The sequence below is a fragment of the Alligator mississippiensis genome, chromosome 7, assembly GCF_030867095.1.
Source record: "Alligator mississippiensis isolate rAllMis1 chromosome 7, rAllMis1, whole genome shotgun sequence".
Classification (NCBI taxonomy): domain Eukaryota; kingdom Metazoa; phylum Chordata; order Crocodylia; family Alligatoridae; genus Alligator; species Alligator mississippiensis.
In genome coordinates, this window is record NC_081830.1 from 76,540,914 (window position 1) to 76,558,395 (window position 17,482).

The following is a 17,482-nucleotide window of genomic DNA, read 5'->3' on the forward strand; positions in this document are numbered from 1 at the left end:
TCCCTCCCCTTTCAGAAAACACTGCCAACCCCTGCTTTAGATAAGTTGAGCATGGAAAAAATATGAAACAGTCTAACTGAATGCCTATCACACATCCATTTATCTTGGAACCAAGAACAGAGGTTTTTCTGGGGAATTTGGCCTGGCATGTCTCCAGAAAGGGCAGCAGAACCAAATTCCCCAGAAACCTCCTCACCTCCTGCTCACAGTGCCAGATGCACTATTTGTCCTGCCTTCCCTAACATAAACACAGAGCTAACCCAGATATAAAAACCCCCATGGATCAGGAATAAAACCCTACTAGAAGAAAACAGTACAATGTACACAGAATTCTTCCCATTGGGAGAGGGGAACAAACAATGCAGAGACACATCAGTCACACTGCTTAATCCACTCCTGGAAGAGGTTCAGATACTATGAAAACAGTATTACGAACTTCCATCCAAGTCCAGACAACACACAAACCAATCAAATACTTACTAAAAGACAGCTGATGCAAATGATCCTCTTTCTTTTAAGTGGCTGGTCACTGTTACTAATGATACTGATTTTTTTCAGATACTGCATCAAACACCCAAGTGTTCAGCCATGCAGTGGAGTTGGTCACATATGAGTTTGTGCATTATTTCTGAATTTGAAACAGAGAACAAAATTTGCCTAAGGGAATTTGGCATGGTATAATCTTGAAGAGATCAATAGTTCTGTATTTTGGGCACGCTGAACCTGCCAGACGTCTGAGTTATATCTGCCCATACATGCTACTGCAGCCAAACCCAGATGTTCACAGTCTTTGACAATGTTCTTGACGTATAATAGGAGGTACAATAATCATGAGAGGACAAAAGCACTGAAAAGTACACAAGGAAAAACGCTAACCTCATTCACATGCACAGAACGGGCAGAGATAAATGACAGCTCAGACTACAAAAACATTTTTATACTTTTAGAAACTGCAACTAAGCACCTGTGTACTGCAGTCTGTCTATAACAAACTGATTACACTCTATGCTGTTAACAGGGTCAGACTGAGACTAGTGACTCCAAAGTGATGATAGCAGCATCATTTAGCCTTACTTTAACACATGGCTAGAATAAAAGATCCACACAGTTATTACAATGCTGTTAAACTAAGCTAAACTCACAATACAACTGTCACTGATTTGGAACCACTTGGTCTCAGTCTGTCAGAATGCTCTTCTCCCTTGCAAAATACATAATAATTTCATTTAAAATCATCTATTTCCATGAAAGCTTCCCAACGTGAAAAAAGCTGACGCAGTTCCTTCCTGCTTGCTGATGTAGTAAACCTACTGAGTGATTTCTTATCTGCAGCAGCACCAACCACATTTTTAAAACTAGATTTCTGAGCACCTCATTTTCTTCTTGGATCATGCTGTACTCGCAGATACTTGCATTTTATATGCATCACTTTCTAGGAAAGATCAACTTCGGAAAGTAAAAAAATATTTTTCAACCTGGTTTTAAGCAAAGCCGTGCCATTTCAATTCACCTGTTTGTGGGATACTGTGGAATGAAAGGATATGAAAGTATGTAATCAGGCTTCCGTATCAGTAATGATATAATGTGGCCTTTTGAAATTCTTACGGGGAGGGAATCTTGATGGTGGGTGATTCTTTCTCAAGAAGATGCTAAACAGCAGTATCTAGTCTGAGAGAGGCCTCTTTAAAAATGAAGAATAAGACCAAGACCCTGATTAGAGTGGAATGGTACTTTTTCAATCATTAGTAAAGTCACTGAAAAATTGAGTTCTACAGAGACTAAAACATGTGGCTTTATCTCAAATTTGCAAAACAGCTTTGGTTAAAAAGAAAAAAGCCAGGGAATTTTTAAAAGTGCCATAATAGGTTCATTGCAACTTTTCCAACACATGTCAATGATAAATGAAGCAAACCATTTATATATCTTACCAAATCATAGTTCTATTTTAATTTGCCAATTATTTTTTAAATATTTTGTGGTACTCTGATAGCAAAGTCAAGTAGTCTAGTGCCTAGCAGAAGTAGCAACTATAGATAGATAGTTACATCTTGCATTATACCCAACGACCTTGCTCACCCTCATCAAATCAATTTCTTTCATTCTTCTACCTGTCAGGTGAAAAAACTTTTGTTCCGTGTTGACACTATGGGTTCCACACTTGGGTGGCACCTCTCCAGCTATCCTAGTGCAGTACAGTGCCAATTTTCCCATTGCAAACTCACAAGTATTGATGTTACAGAGCTCTACACTAGTGATCAGGTCTGATTGACATGAGCAGTCCTGTTGACTTCAGAGGATTTGCTCAAGTGAACAAGGACAAAGGATTAGATTTCAATTCTTGGGTTGAACAGGTGCCATTGCAGGCAATGGCAAAGATCCATTGACTCCAGTGGTGTAGGTTCAGGGGGCCTGTAGAAGTACTAACGTGTAGAGGACGATGAACTGTGTCTAATGACCAACAGAGGCATTCAACTAAATATGGATTATGCCCAAAGTACGTGCAACTTGTGCAGGTGAAAGTGGAAGTGTGGGGCCCTTACTGAGCGGGGGAGGCAACCTAGTGACAAGAGGATGCAGAAAAGGCAGAAGTACTTAATGTCTTTTTCACTTCAGTCTTCACAGGTAAGGTCAGCTCCCAGACTATTGCACCTGGCAGTACAGGCTGGGGAGGAGGTGAGCAGTCCACAGTGGTGAAAGAACAGGTTAGGGACTGTTTAGAAAAGCTGAACATATACAAGTCCATGGGGTGGATGGGATACACCCAGAGGGTGCTGAAGGAGTTGGCTAATGTGATTGCAGAGCCACTGGCCATCATCTTTGAAAATTCACGGCTACCAGGAGAGGTCCCATATGATTGGGAAAAGGGCAAACATAGTACCCATATTTGAGAGGGAAAAAGGAGGACCCAGGGAACTACAGACCAGTCAGCCTCACCTCAGTCCCTGGAAAAATCATGGCGCAGAGCTTCAAGGAATCCATTTCTAAGCCCTTGGAGGAGAAGAAGGTGATAAGGAACAGGCAGCATGGATTCACCAGGGGCAAGTCATGCTTGACCAACCTGATTGCCTTCTATGATGAGATGAGTGGTTCTGTGGATGCAGGGAGACCGGTAGATGTGGTATACTTTGATTTTAGCAAGGCTTTTGACAAAGTCCCCCACGCATTCTCGCAGGCAAGCTAAAGAAGTATGAGCTGGATGAATGAATGGACTGTAGGGTGGACAGAAAACTGGCTGGAGCATCAGACTCAGAGGGTAATAATCAATGGCTCCATGTCCAGTTGGCAGCCATTCTCAAGTGGAGTGCCCCAGGGTTTGGTCCTGGGGCCTGTTTTGTTCAATTGCTTCATCAACAACTTGGAAGATGGCATAGAGTGCACTCTCAGGAAGTTTGCAGATCAGACCAAGCTGCGGGGAATAGTAGATACCCTGGAGGGTAGGGCATGGATTCAGAGTGACCTAGACAAATTGGAGGCTTGGCCCACAAGAAATCTCATGAGGTTCAACAAGGACAAGTGCAAAGTCCTGCACTTAGGATGGACCAGTCCCATGCATCAGTACAGACTGGGGGATGACTGGCTGGGCAGCAGTCCTACAGAAAAGGACCTGGGGGTTACAGTGGACAATAAGATGAATATGAGCCAACGGTGTGCCCCTGTTGCCAAGAAGGCTAACGACATACTGGGCTGCATCAGTAGAATTGCCAGCAGGTCTAGAGAAGTGATTCTTCCTCTCTATTCTGCACTGGTGAGGCCACATCTGGAGTACTGCATTCAGTTTTGGGCTCCCCCCTACAGAAAGGATGTGGACAGATTGGGGAGAGTCCAATGAAGGGCAACGGATATGGTTCAGGGGCTGGGACACATGACTTATGAGGAGAGGCTGAGGGAACTAGGCTTATTTAGTCTAGAAAAGAGAAGACTGAGAGGGGATTTAATAGCAGCCTTCAACTACCTGCATTGGGGTTCAAAAGAGGATGGAGCTAGACTGTTTTCAGTGGTGGCAGGTGACAGAACAAGGAGCAGTGGCTCAAGCTGCAACAAGGGAAGTTTAAGTTAGATATTAGGAAGAATTTTCTCACTGGGAGGGTAGTAAACACTGAAACAGGTTACCCAGAGAGGTGGTGAAATCTCCATCCTTGGAGGTTTTTAAGACTCAGCTAGACAAAACCTTGTCTGGGATGATCTAGTTGGGGATAGTCCTACTTTGAGCAAGGGGTTGCACTAGATGACCTCCTGAGGTCCCTTCCAACCCTCATTTTCTATGATTCTATGATACCTAATACCAAATTACCTACAAGAAATCATTTTACATAGTACCCAAATGTCTCTTGTACTGAGAGTTGAAATGAGGGTGATACAGTAAAACTACTAAATTAAGGAAATCCAGAAATGCCAAAGTACCTGGCTGCTTCAGAATATCTTTCTAAACATCTAAACACAGTTGCTTGACGAAGATGGTTCCGGAAATAGGCTGGGTTCAAAATAATGCTCCTTTGAAAGACAAAATAGATGGACAGGTTAACCTTAACCTATTACATTATTAAATGATCATTAATATCAAACTGAACAGTTTACAGCACAGACACTTTCTATATACCATTCAATACCTACACTCTATCCCCCCAAATGTGATAATAACATTATCACTTTCTACCTCTTGACAACTAAGATAGATGAACAAACATTATTAAAATGTCTATTAAAGTTTTATCATAAATGCAATTTCATTTATAGCTTTGCCTAGTATTATAGAGACAGCTGTTAAAGTTCCTGTGAGCATATGTTATACTGCATTTAGCTAGCACATAATATCTGCAGAGATACCACATATTATCATAGTACTCCCTTTGTTATCTATATCTCTGGGTCTGATGATTATCTCACAATATTACCTAATGGAACTATGTGCACAAAACTAACAATTGCAAAAGCCATTGGAAAAATGTCCAAAATTAAAGCAAGCTTATGTCCCACTCAAGACATTCTGTCTTAGTGGGTGTACAATCCTATTGCACAATCCTATTGAGTTCAGTAGCTGCAATGTCTACTCTCAGGTAGATCTAATTGCAGGATTGAGGTCTATATCATTAAGACAATTAATGTACATTACACTATTAAACTAGAAAGGTTGTGTATTTTTTGGTTCCAAGCAAGGTATATAGAGTATGAACATATTTTTTTCTATTTCTGATTCTATAATCTCACTTGTGAGATCTTAAATAAGTAACTAATTTGTGTGGATAACAGTTTTGCCACCCATATTATAGAGAAAAAAGTCCATCTTTAAAATGCTCAGAGCTTTTTTGATGAAAGGTACCATATAATTGCAAGGTATATTATTATATATAAAAGAATAAAGCTGAAATGAAATGAGAGAAAGCAGCAAGAACACCTTTTTAACGCTCTTATACAGAAAAGTTGTTGCAATGCTTTTTATTTTACTATATTTCTTCAGGAAAATGGTAACAAGAATTCACTGAGTAAATCTTTTGGACATCAAAGAAAGCATATTAAAAGTAGACTATAGGACCTACCATTTCAGTCCATGAATAAGCACAGAATTACTTCACTTTGTGGCCAAATCAATCCAAATTCAGTGATATTTGTAACTGCATTATATGAAGATACATATACACATATAGATGCTTATTACACACATATACACAGCTTTACATTTTATATACACACATTAACAAACAGACTGGGAGTTTCAAAGGACTTCAAAATATTACACGCCTAACCAGGTTTGACTTTCCATGTAAATTCTGCACCTGTTTTTCCTGGTTCCCACTTAAAATCTTGGCTATAAAATTCTTGTTTTATATTAGACAAGAAAGCAGTTCAAAATTATTGTGCACTTACTGAGTCACATTTAACGTCTTGGTTCCTGTTCAAGGCCCAGAACTCTGGAAGCTGCTGGAAGTTCTAGGATGAAAACTCCGCTCCACCGCCAGAAAGAAACTTGCTGACATTAGAGTAACCTTGTCTAAGTTTAAGACAAAGTAACCTTATCGAAGGCAAAGTTTTTTGAGGACCAGTCCAAGACTGTGGAAAAAAATTCCACAGGAACTAAGGACCATCACAAACCTCAACACCTGCTGCTGTCAGTACTGGGTGTACCTCTTTCACTTGCCTTCTCTAACAAAGCAAGCTTGAATATTAAAGCCCTTCTCCCCCCCAGAAATAACCCCATGGTAAACCAAAACAATACATTCAACCACATATTCACCCTGGGGAGAGGGGATCAAACTACTCACTGTACTTACATTGCTTTATGCAATTCTACCATACTATATCAGCTGATGTAAGTGACTTTTTGAAGGGGCTGGTGGATGTTATTAATGATAAACAGACACTGAACTTTGCAGATATTGTATCATATGCCACATTTTATAGCCACTTGAAGGAGAGCTTAGAAATTCAAAAGATTGATGTACATCAAAAATTAGTTTAGTCAGAAAGAAATCCCAAGGACTTCAAATATTTTAAGCATTTAATGATCAGTCTGCCCAAGGCATTAACACTTTAACAAACTGGATGATAACTGGTACTACAACAAGAGATTTTAAAGGAGATTATTGCTGTTATAAACTGCAGTCAACAGTTGATAATAGCAATATCGATTTTTTCAAGTTATCGGCTCTACTAGAGCTAAGCAATAGAACTGGAAAAAAATCAATAATTTTCTGGTAGTTAGCAACACACTTTCTGCAAGTCTTAAAGTAGAATGTGCTCTCATAGGATTAGAATAAATACAGAATTGTAGAAGAATCTCAAAGAATTGCATTTCAAGCATTTCTTTTTCCTCCTGACTCCTTTCTAATCTTAAGATCAATTTCTCCTTTTTTATCTGTATACCCTCCTCCAAAAAAATCCCATAGCATTCTCAAATACCTACAACAAATATCACATTCACTTGCTATGGACAGAGACCTGAACACAATGGCCTCTGACCGTTTGATTGTCCAGCTTAATGTTGTTGTTCCTCTGGAGGTATATGCTCTTTGAGTCATACTTGTGTCTCAGATTTACAGTAATAAAGTAGATTACACTAAAACTTCCTATATATAGGTTACAAGTTAGCTATCTTGGGCAGAATAGCTATCATACATGCCATGGGATGACTCTAAAACTATATAACAGCACACTATCTGCAGATTCAACAAGCTACTTTTGGAGTAAAGCAATATGAGGAAAAAGGGTGACACACAGAAAGGTTAAGAAGCTACCTTCTAGGAAGTCACCCTAAAATGAGACCAGAAGGGAGGTCCATGTGGCTATGTGGGAATCTGCCAGAGTGTGGGCACTTCTCCAGGGCCCATCTTTACTTGCAGACAGTACACAAAATGGCTGTGTCGAAAGTTAGGAGGTCCCTGTGCACAGACAGGACCTGAAAGAAAAACTGGAGAGTAGAGATCCAGCAGTGAAGAGCTACCAGTCATGAGAAGAAATAGTGACGTTGCCCTGTGGGGTCAGGCCAATGCTCAGGATCTCAATATCGCGCTGTTAGACAGGAGGGCATGGTGCACAATTGCACATGCACACACGTCACCAAGTCAAGCACATACACACCCTAATGATAATGACATGAAATCATACACAATACACACATACATACACATATACACACAGGTTAAACACTGACTCAGGTGACAGTGTGTGTGTGTGTGTGTGTGTGTGTGTGTGTGTGTGTGTGTGTGTTGGTGCCTGTGGTACCTATGCTTGGGGTGCTTGGTAACTAAAGAGCAAGTGGCAGAGATCAGGGGAAAAGGCAGTAGAGAGAAGGCAATAGCAGTGGCAGAGATCAAGGGAAAAGGCAGTGGGAATGAGATAATAGCAAAAAAATAGGGGTTTGTAGGCAAAGAGGAGGAGCTCAGGACAGCTGGAGCCACAGGAGCATGGGGCAGGTGTTAGAGGTGGTGGTGAGCCAGAAGCAGGAGAGGGAGAAATAAGACTGAAGTTAGAGGGGCAAGGAGCAGAGATTGGAGCAAGGCTGAACTGTAGTAAAGCAAGACCCAACTTATGGGTCCAAATAACAGTTTTATTAAATGAACACTGTACTGTACTGTACAGCTTGGGTCCCACACACATTCACACAAGCACTCCCACACATACTCACACAATGGTAGCAGGAGAAAGAGACTCAGTGGAAGGGTTGGAGTCCAGGTAGGGAAGAGAAACAGAGTCCAAGTCCTTGGTTGAAGAGAGGGTGGGGGTGATAGTTACTTATCCAGGCTGGGAGGGGTTCCTTGGTGGTCAGTCAGGGTCTTTCTCCAGCAGGTGTTGTCCAGAGGGGGTTGCTGACAGGGCCTCTGGGTTGGTAGGCAACGTGACGTGGAGCAGGTCTGGTCCAGGTGAAGATGGCATCCCAAGGAGTCGGTCTTCACTACCCCTTTTTATGGGGCAGACTACCTATGATCTCCTATGGGGAAGGTATGTCCAGGCAAGGTCGGCCCTGTTCCAGAGGGCTCCAGATGTTCATACTGAGCATGTGCAGCCTTGGCACAATGGTGGGTTGCCTCGTCTTTTGTTTCTTGAATGCTGAGGGTGGTTCCAATGGCTGGGTCGTTGGTCCAGGTATTGGGTTTGATGGTGGGGTGATTGAGTAGGGGGTCCTGCTATCATTTGTGTTTCACTCATCCATACACTCTTTTGTTTCAGGCATTCAAGGAAAACCAATTTACATGGGAGAGGTTACAGAATTGCAACATACTTACACAACAGGGAATGGGGACAAGATGGGAATAAGATGGGAATGGATACTTGACATCACTTTACAGACACAGGCCTAAATCATATAAATCCAATATAAAACAGTAACAATTAATACAAAATAATAGGAACATAATGTAATACAATATAAAACAGTAAAAATCAATACAAACAGAACAGAACACTATTCACAATGTATAAAAAAGGGGACTTATTACAATAATAGTATACAAGAACTTAGCTTAGTTTACCTAGTACTACTTGTAATCACTTATAAGGGATAGAGAGGGCAGAGAGAAAGTCAGAAATGGTTGGGGAAGGGGAAGGAATGCATTTTACAAATAAAATACAAAACCTGGGGGTTTTGTACAGAGACAAGGTCATGAAGAGCTTCTTTTGTGGGAACCTGTGGCATAGGTAGCAGTATCAGTCTCCACAAGATACAGAGCATCTCTTGAAGTTTTGCTTACATATTCATTTTTTGGGGTGTCAGACAGAGAAGGGAAAGCTAAACATAAGAAAGCAGCTAATGCTTAATTGGCGCACAAAAAGTTTTAATCTGAAAAGAACAAGAAAAACACTACGTTGGAAGATTAAAACTTGTGTTCTTACCAAGCCTTGCCTTCATCTGTCAAATGACTAGGCTAACGTAAACATGAAATAGATTTTCATTTATTTTTCATCTTCAGTGTAATCCAAAGACTGCCCAGTAAGAGCCTTCTGTAAATCATTTGGTCAGTTTTTCTCAACAAAACAGTCTTTAAGTAATACAGTATATCAACCTGGTTTTTGACATTTTCATTTTTTCATCTTGACATCTTCTCTTAAAAATAATACAGTGTTTGTCCTATTATCTTTTCTCCACGCTCTAAGGAGAGGAAAAAAACCCCAAGACTAAAAATCACTAGATACCAACTCTCTCCCACCAGAGCTATCAGGACACATGAATCAAAGATGTACACATGAGGCTATAGTTTTCTTTCATCAGTTCTTTTCAAACTTACTACACAACTTTAGGAAAACAGATACAGCAAGAAACCCAACCTGCTACATAACGGTTGATCTCTGTAAACAACACCCATGACTCCTTTTCTTTGAGGATGCACATCAACTCTTCCCAAGTATAATGGGGATTTAGCTCTATAAATCTGATTAACATTAGAGCAATTTCTTGGCTACCTCCCAATATCATATCATGTGTATTTATCCTCTGTAGACTGAGAAAAAAAATCCTCAGGCAAATATATTTTACTGGTTTTAGCAAATGTGCTTATTTCTCTCTCTATCAGCAAGGTATAGTAAGAATAAAAGCTGGCTCCTACCTAGAAGAGAACATAGTTAAGTTCTTAAGTACATGGCAAAAGCATTGTGTTGTTTCTGTTGGATGTGCAGGCTTTATCCTGGTTGATAACAGTAATGTCTGGATCTGCATATAATACAGCCCCATCTTATTGCACAAATATGCATTTTAATAGTTTTGCTGTTGTTATTCAATTGATAGGGGGTATTTCCTGGGACTTATATGGGTTAAGAGAAGCGAATGTAGGTTTATTCAGGCAGATAGGTAATATTGTCTATATAAGTAAATGTGTTGACAGGCATTGGGTGTGGCATTGCTACTAGCAGCGGTGTACAGCACTGATACAAAATTATGCAAATATAGTCACCACAATATGTCTGGTAACATCACACAGTCTAAATCAGAGCCTCAGGTGCTGCAAACTGACATGGAGATGATACAAATCCAGAAAGCTGAGACTCTAGCCCCAGCCAGCACACAGACATAACTGGTTATTAAACAATTTAATTTTTAAATTGAAGCTGCTGTTGTCCCCTGTATATCTTAGGCATTTTATTAATCTATCTATATCTATATCTCTATATCTATATACCAGGTATCTTATTAATAAGTCCACTATTCCTCACAGCAGTCTTAGTGCTCTTTGAAACCATCATTATCTGTTCCGTAATCCTGAAGGATAGATCCTCACCAGCTATGAACCAGCACAACTCTACTAAAATACATAGAACTATGCTGTTTTACACTAATTGAGCATCTCACCTCATCCTAATTTCTTGTCGTTTGAGTTTTTAGCAAAATTGTGATCCTTGGGGTTTTCAACAGGGGAGACTGTATGCCCATTCATTTCCTTGCAGCTATCTTAATATTCTGAGCAAGTTTTCTTTTTGGTGCTGCTTTGAAGATATGGAGAAATGTCTCCCAGAACACAAAAGTATGTTTTTCTTTTCTATCAAGATTTGTGTCATAGGCTTTGGTAAGCTGTCATGTACAGCAGGCTAAAAACCTCCAGTTTCTTAGAGCAGTGGATCTCATGCTTTTTGGATTCAGGGTGCCTCTCCCTAGTCTCAAGGCATCTCTCACTGGACTTGAGCTCCCCTGGGTCATGCTGGTTCCCCTCACTCCCAACCCACAGCCACCTGCTCCCCCCAGTCCTGCTGGAGGGGCACCAGCTGCCCCCACCCCTACTGGGCCGAGTGCGGTGGCTCAGATCAAATCCAGCCGTGGCGCAGGCTGGAAGGAAGAGGAGGGGAGGCTTGTGACACCCTCCACCCTGGGCTGGGGCTGCCACATTGCAGTGGGAGGCCTGGCCACGGCCACGGCCACGGCCACGGCCACGGCCACCTCCCCTTCTTTCCTTCTCCCCTGCCCCTCCTCCCCTGGCCGCTCTGCCCCTGTTGCCAGCCATGGGCCTCAAAAGCCCCCCCACCCTTCCCCTGCTGGAGGGGGCAGGCAACTCCCCTGGTTCCCCTACTCTGCTGCAGCCCCAGCCTCCCAACCCAGACCTACCTATCTGCAGCTCCTCACCTAAAATTGCCTCTTCCCCACCTTACTGCTCCCACTAGAGCAAAGCAACAACCCAGACATTTGCTCAGATTTGAAAAACCTGCCGGACAGACACAGGAGGACTCAAAAAGAGGACATGTTTGGGAAAACCCGAACATGGTAACCTATGGTATGGTATGATAACCCTATATATTACAGTGTTTACCCACTCGGGCAGTGGGGGTGGGGGACTGGCCAGGCAGAGACAAGCCTGAGCCTAGCTTAACTGCTTAACGTATCTGTTATCTCCTCATACCTAACGATACACTTCAAAGGATCTGGCCTTGTTGGCACCCTGGTAGAAAATCACTGCTTTCGAGTGTTTGAGCCCATAGTTGAAGTGTGCAAGTGATGCAACTGCATATACTTGGTGACATTTCCCCCCCATAAATTGGACCAGATGTGGACCATGGGCCTTCTTGTGGGCTGGATCTAGACTGGGACAGGAAGAAGCCGTGGCAGCAGTGGCAGCTGCAGCTCCAACCTGGAGCATGTGGCAGCAGCATCATCATCAGCAGCAGCAGCAGCTGCAGCTCTGGGCTCTGATCCAGATCACACTGCAGTGCCAGCTCCAGCTTTGACCTGGGGGATATGGTGGCATCTCCAGCTCCCACTGTGTGCCCCAGACCAGGCAGGGCTGCCACCACTATATGCCCACTGCTGTGGTGTCAGCTCCACCTCTGGCTTCAGCATGGGGCATGCGGTGGGGGTCAGCAGCTAGGGAGCTAGGACCATGGCACTGCAGATGCACAAAGCAGCCAAATAGTGACTGGAGCTGTGTCAACCTTCACTCGCCTTCCTACCCCTGACTGCCAGGTGCACTGGAGACCCTCCCTCTCCAGCCACACCAGTAGTACAATGGCCTGAATAGAGTGGCTCTGCAGGCCAAATCAAGTTTGCAGCCATAAGTTTGACACCCCTGCCATCAACCATGGCAATCTGCATGGTGAAATGGGTACAGCTTTTTGTTCACCCACCTCTAGTGGTGCTTTACAGGTATATACATTCCTCAGAGAAAGCTGAGTTAAATCTGCTGGTAACTGTTGGAGCACAGAAGCAGCATGTGCCATTTTTTTTGCTCGCAATCTAAGAATTTGGCAGAGTAAGCATATCCACCAAAAACCCCCACAAAGCAATGTGAGGAGTATTGGGAAGAGGAACACATGAGACCTGCAGCCACTTCTGGAGGGACGTCAAGAGGACAGCAAAATTCTGGGGGACTTAACTCTGGAGAGGCAGGATCAGTACAGGTGTACTTTGGGCAGGGGGCTGGACTCGATGATCTTCCGAGGTCCCTTCCAGCCCTAATGTCTATGAAATCTATGAAATCTATGTATGTTGTAGTATGCCTAGCCATCTAAGATGTGGTAACCACAGAATCAGCTTGAAATCCTTGCAGATTTAATCTTTGCCTCAAAGCTGATCCATCCCCCACTGATGTATATGGAAAGACTCCCAAGTTCTGTGATACAGAAGGAGAAATATCTTTTCTTTGTCTAATCAGATATTTTTTGGAAAGCCTAATAGAATTAGCGGTGAGTACTTCTACTACAGCAGAGGACATTTAGCAGGCAAGCCAAAAATATCATGAAGAATTTTTCAAGCCTAAATAATAAAGCAGCAAGGTTTACACTAAGGTTTCACTTATACATAAGACCTTTTTTTCTGCCCGTAAAGTGGAAAACATTTTCCATGCTAGCCATTTTTCTTTTGGCACAAAGAATTCAGCAGCAATCGCCTTTGAATTGCAAACAATCAGATAAATCTCAATTCATTACATATGAAAGAGGAAAACAAGGAGAATGTTCTTCCCTGCAAAGTAAAAGGCTATTCAGGAAGGCTTTGTTTCCTAGCATGCAGTTCAGCAACCTGAGGTATTGCTTATATAGGTGGGCAGGTAGCACCATTCCGCTTTCTCTATCTTGTTCACATAATACACTGCTGACTGATTTCCCAACTGTACAAGTACTAATTTCTCAACTAACTAAATTTCTCTTTCTCTTCTTAGAACTGCTGTCATTTCTAGGATGCGGATATGTATCTCAGGTTTTATAAAACCTGTTGGACTTTGCGTGAATTTTCTTTTCAGCCAAGATCTGTTTCCCTTAGGCAAAAAGAAAAGCCTGTTTTATTAGTTTCTCTTAGAATGAATCCTACCAATTTATAAACAGCATGGGCATAATACTGTACTGTCAAAGTCAATGGAAGCACACAAGTTTTCGGTTGACACCAAGCTGAATGTAGTAGATGTTCTGGAGGGTAGGGCTTGAACTCAGTGACCTAAACACATTGGAGTATTGAACCAAAAGAAATGTGATGAAGTTCAACGAGGGCAATTGCTAAGTCCTGCACTTAGGATAGAAGAGTCCCATACACTGGTACAGGCTCATCACTGACAGTCTAAGCAGTAGCTCTGAAGAAAAGGACCTGGGGGTTACAGGAGACAATAAGATGAACATAAGCTAATAATGTGCCCTTGTTGTGAAGATGGCTAATGGCATACAGAGCTGCATTGATAGGAGTGTTGCCTTCAGATCAAGAGAAGTGATTATCCCCCTCTATTCAGTACTGGTGAGGCCACATCTGGAGCAGTGTTCAGTTTTGGGCTCCCCTACAGAAAGGATGTAGACAAATTGGAAAGAGTCCAGTGGAAGGCAATGAAAATGGTGAGGGGACTGGGACACATGACTTATGAGGAGTGGCTCAGTGAACTGGGCTTATTCAGCCTGGAGACAGAGTGGGGATTTAATAGCAGCCTTTGACTACCTGAAGGGGGAGTTCAAAAGAAGATGGAGATAGACAGTTCTCAGTGGTGGCAGATGACAGGACAAGGAGCAATGGTCTCAAGTTGCAGCAAGGGAAGTTTAGGCTAGATATTAGGAAACATTTTCTCACTAGGAAGGTAGTAAAGCACTGGAACAGACTACTCAAAGAAGTTGTGGAATCTCCATCCTTTTTAAAGACCCAGCTAGGCAAAGCCTTGGATGCGTGAGATAGTTGGGGATGGTGCTGCTTTGAGCAGGGGGTTGGACTAGGGGCACCTATACACGTGACGGACTTCTGCTCCAATTTGTGCTAATTAGTGTGCTCCAGCAGCCTCTGTGTCATGTGTATTCATCATTCCTGCATTTCAAAATGTCTGTGGGAGCACAGTAACTAAAGCTTGTCAAGTGAGCTTTAGTTAAAGTGTCCACACTGCCTTTTTAAAGTGCAGGAACACTGAATACATGTGACGCTGACAGCGTTTCAATTAGAGAGGCTTTCAGAGCCACTCTAATTAGAGCATCCCCCACCCCCACCACAGAGCACATGTGTAGACACCCTAGATGACTTCCTATTTTTTCATTTTTTTCTATAATTCTGTGATCCACAGCGGGGTGGAGTTGGACCTATTGGATACAAACGTGGAACTGCTATATATTAACTGAGAAATAGAATATGATTTGAAGATAATGAATATAAATAGAAAATGTTTCCATTACAAAGTTTCATGATAAAGAAATATTCAAAATGCAGCACAAGAGAAGGAAATCTATTTTGGTATGCTAGCTTTTCTTAAAAAAAATTAAGATTATATTACGAGGTCATCTTAACCAAGTAGCTTTGAATTAAGCGATTGCTTATCTGTTATGTATATTGGAATATACCCATACATTGCTAAGGTTACTAGAGGATTGTGTCAGGTGCCTGATAAGGGCAGCCATTTTGGCCCAGAGATATAAGCTGGGCTGCAGTAGGCTGCAGGAAGGAAGGAGGAAACATCAGCCTGAGAGAGAGTCTGGCCAGAGTCAGGAGGTAAGGGCAGGGGCTATGGGGATGAGGTGACAGTCATACAATCGCTCAGTCAATGCTCAGGTGAGGGTAGCAGGAAACACCCAACAGACTGCACTGGGGTTGACCAAGGTGAGGAGACCTAAGCCTGAAGCCGGGTGAGGCTGGGTGGCATGAATGTGGCCCTTGAGAGAAGGCAGTATGAAAGAGAGCCAGCGGAGTGAGTGGGACCCCGGTGATGGGGTAGTGTGCAAGAGGCCCTCTGGAGCTGTGGAAAGATCTACAAATGTGTGCCCAATTTGCTCCAGCCACAGGCCAGAGAAGTAACACTAGAGTAACATCTGCGAGGCATGGGACCCATGTAGGAGCAGTCAGAGCGGGTATTAGGCCCTTGACAGCAGAGCGAGTAATGGCTAGCCTCCCACCTTTGTAACAACTCTCATATTTTTCCATCAAGGCATGGCAGACGAGCGAAGCATGTGGTTACCTCAGGAGCAGGGTGGCCGGTGAAGACCTGATGAGAAGGCCACCCTGTTACAAGGATATTAATTTGAAAGACTGGAAAAGGTTTTTTTTTTTCTTTTTTAATTTTATTGTGGGGTGCATGGACAGTATGGAAGAAAAGGGTTTGGAGTGAAGTATATCATTCCTTGGAACCTTTCTACAAATCACTTGATTATATCACCAACCACATTGACTCTCACTTTATTTTTTCAAAAACGTATCTGCCCCCAAAGCCTACAGGGTTTTCTCCCCTCCCTTTGATGTCCACTACATAATGTTACTTTATTGCTGTCTTATTTATTTTTCATTAGTTATTATTTTATTTGGTAGCTATTATATAACAACATTATTTAAAACAGGGTAACGTTATAAGAATGCTATGGTTGTAATGGCAGGCAATCAGTACTTGGGAAATGAAAAAGTTATAAACACTTGAAAATGAACTTTTAGATTGAAAATACTTGTGCAACCTTGCAGGCTGTGCCTTTACTTCACTAAATGTCTCTTGAGATACAAGCTTATGAAAGACACTTAATAAATCGTAATTATTATTATTATCCTTCTACCAAAGGGTGAAAAGTTCAGAAGAAAAATATAGGGGATTTAAAGATATTTCTATAAAGCCATAGCTTCTTCAGGTTTCTTTCACCTCATCTCTATGAGATTATTTTTTGTTATTAAGAAATCTCCAAGGTATACCTGTGTCTCTTAACAAAGATGCTATTATCTAATTCATGTGCCTATCTGTGACTGGTTCAAGCAGTTAGAAAGGCCACTGAACAGAATGAAAGGCAAGGAAGAAGAATCTTTACTAGAAAAGAAACATTTCTTTGAGTGATGAAATCCTCCATGCTTTCCATTTTGGGGAGATGAAGAATTAGCTGGGAGAAATGCCCACAGAAAGTGCAGTGTCTGAATTCTCAAAGGAGAGCCTGGATTCAATGCCAGAAATTCCATCTGCACATAGCAGCTCTCATTGGGGCAGTACTAATTTATATACCTTTTCCAGGCATCACATGCACAATAATGAGAGGAGAACATGCTTCAAGGAGTGATATTCCTAACTCTGTGTTGTCCAAATAGATAGCTTTCTTTTCTTGAAAGACATATGTTGAGAGCTTGACGGGAATGTCAGTAGCTTTTTGGTAAGAGGAGTATCGTAAATTTGACCCTTGAGGGTAGTTCACCTCAGTATATCTCATTTTCCCTAGAATGGATGTGACTTTCCTCCTAGCTCAACAAAGAGGGACATTTGGCCATAGCTTGCCAAATAATTGACCATCTTTATCCCTCTGTGTTGCAACAGCACAAAACTTTCTGTCACTTCACTGAAACCACATTGGGTGTGAAGTCCTAACAGCCAATGATGTTGGCTAGTTATATCCTACTGGTAAACTCTCCTTGCTGTGCTATTCCCAAATGCATGCCACCTATCGTGCAATCACCTGCACACCCCAAACCCAAAAGTGTAGCCCAATATCCTTTCAAGCATACCAGATCAAGGTTTCAAGAGCAGCACCTTCACCACGTGTTTTCAGGTTGGGAGCATACAAGTGGGCACCTACATGGGAAAGGCGTGCTTGGGAATGGCCCAGCAGGGATATACCACTACCACTGAATAAATACACCCAAACACACCGTGTTTTTTTC

General features: G+C 42.2%; 1 protein-coding gene across 1 annotated transcript in view; it reads right to left on the reverse strand.

Moving 5' to 3' along the window:
- Window positions 1–17,482, reverse strand: part of SPATA16 (spermatogenesis associated 16) — a 133,205-nt gene that overhangs the window by 76,881 nt on the left and 38,842 nt on the right. Inside the window, exon 3 of the mRNA XM_014606184.3 lies at window positions 4,402–4,491. Within this exon, the coding sequence (XP_014461670.1) occupies window positions 4,402–4,491 (90 nt within the window). The remainder of the gene's footprint in view (window positions 1–4,401; window positions 4,492–17,482) is intronic.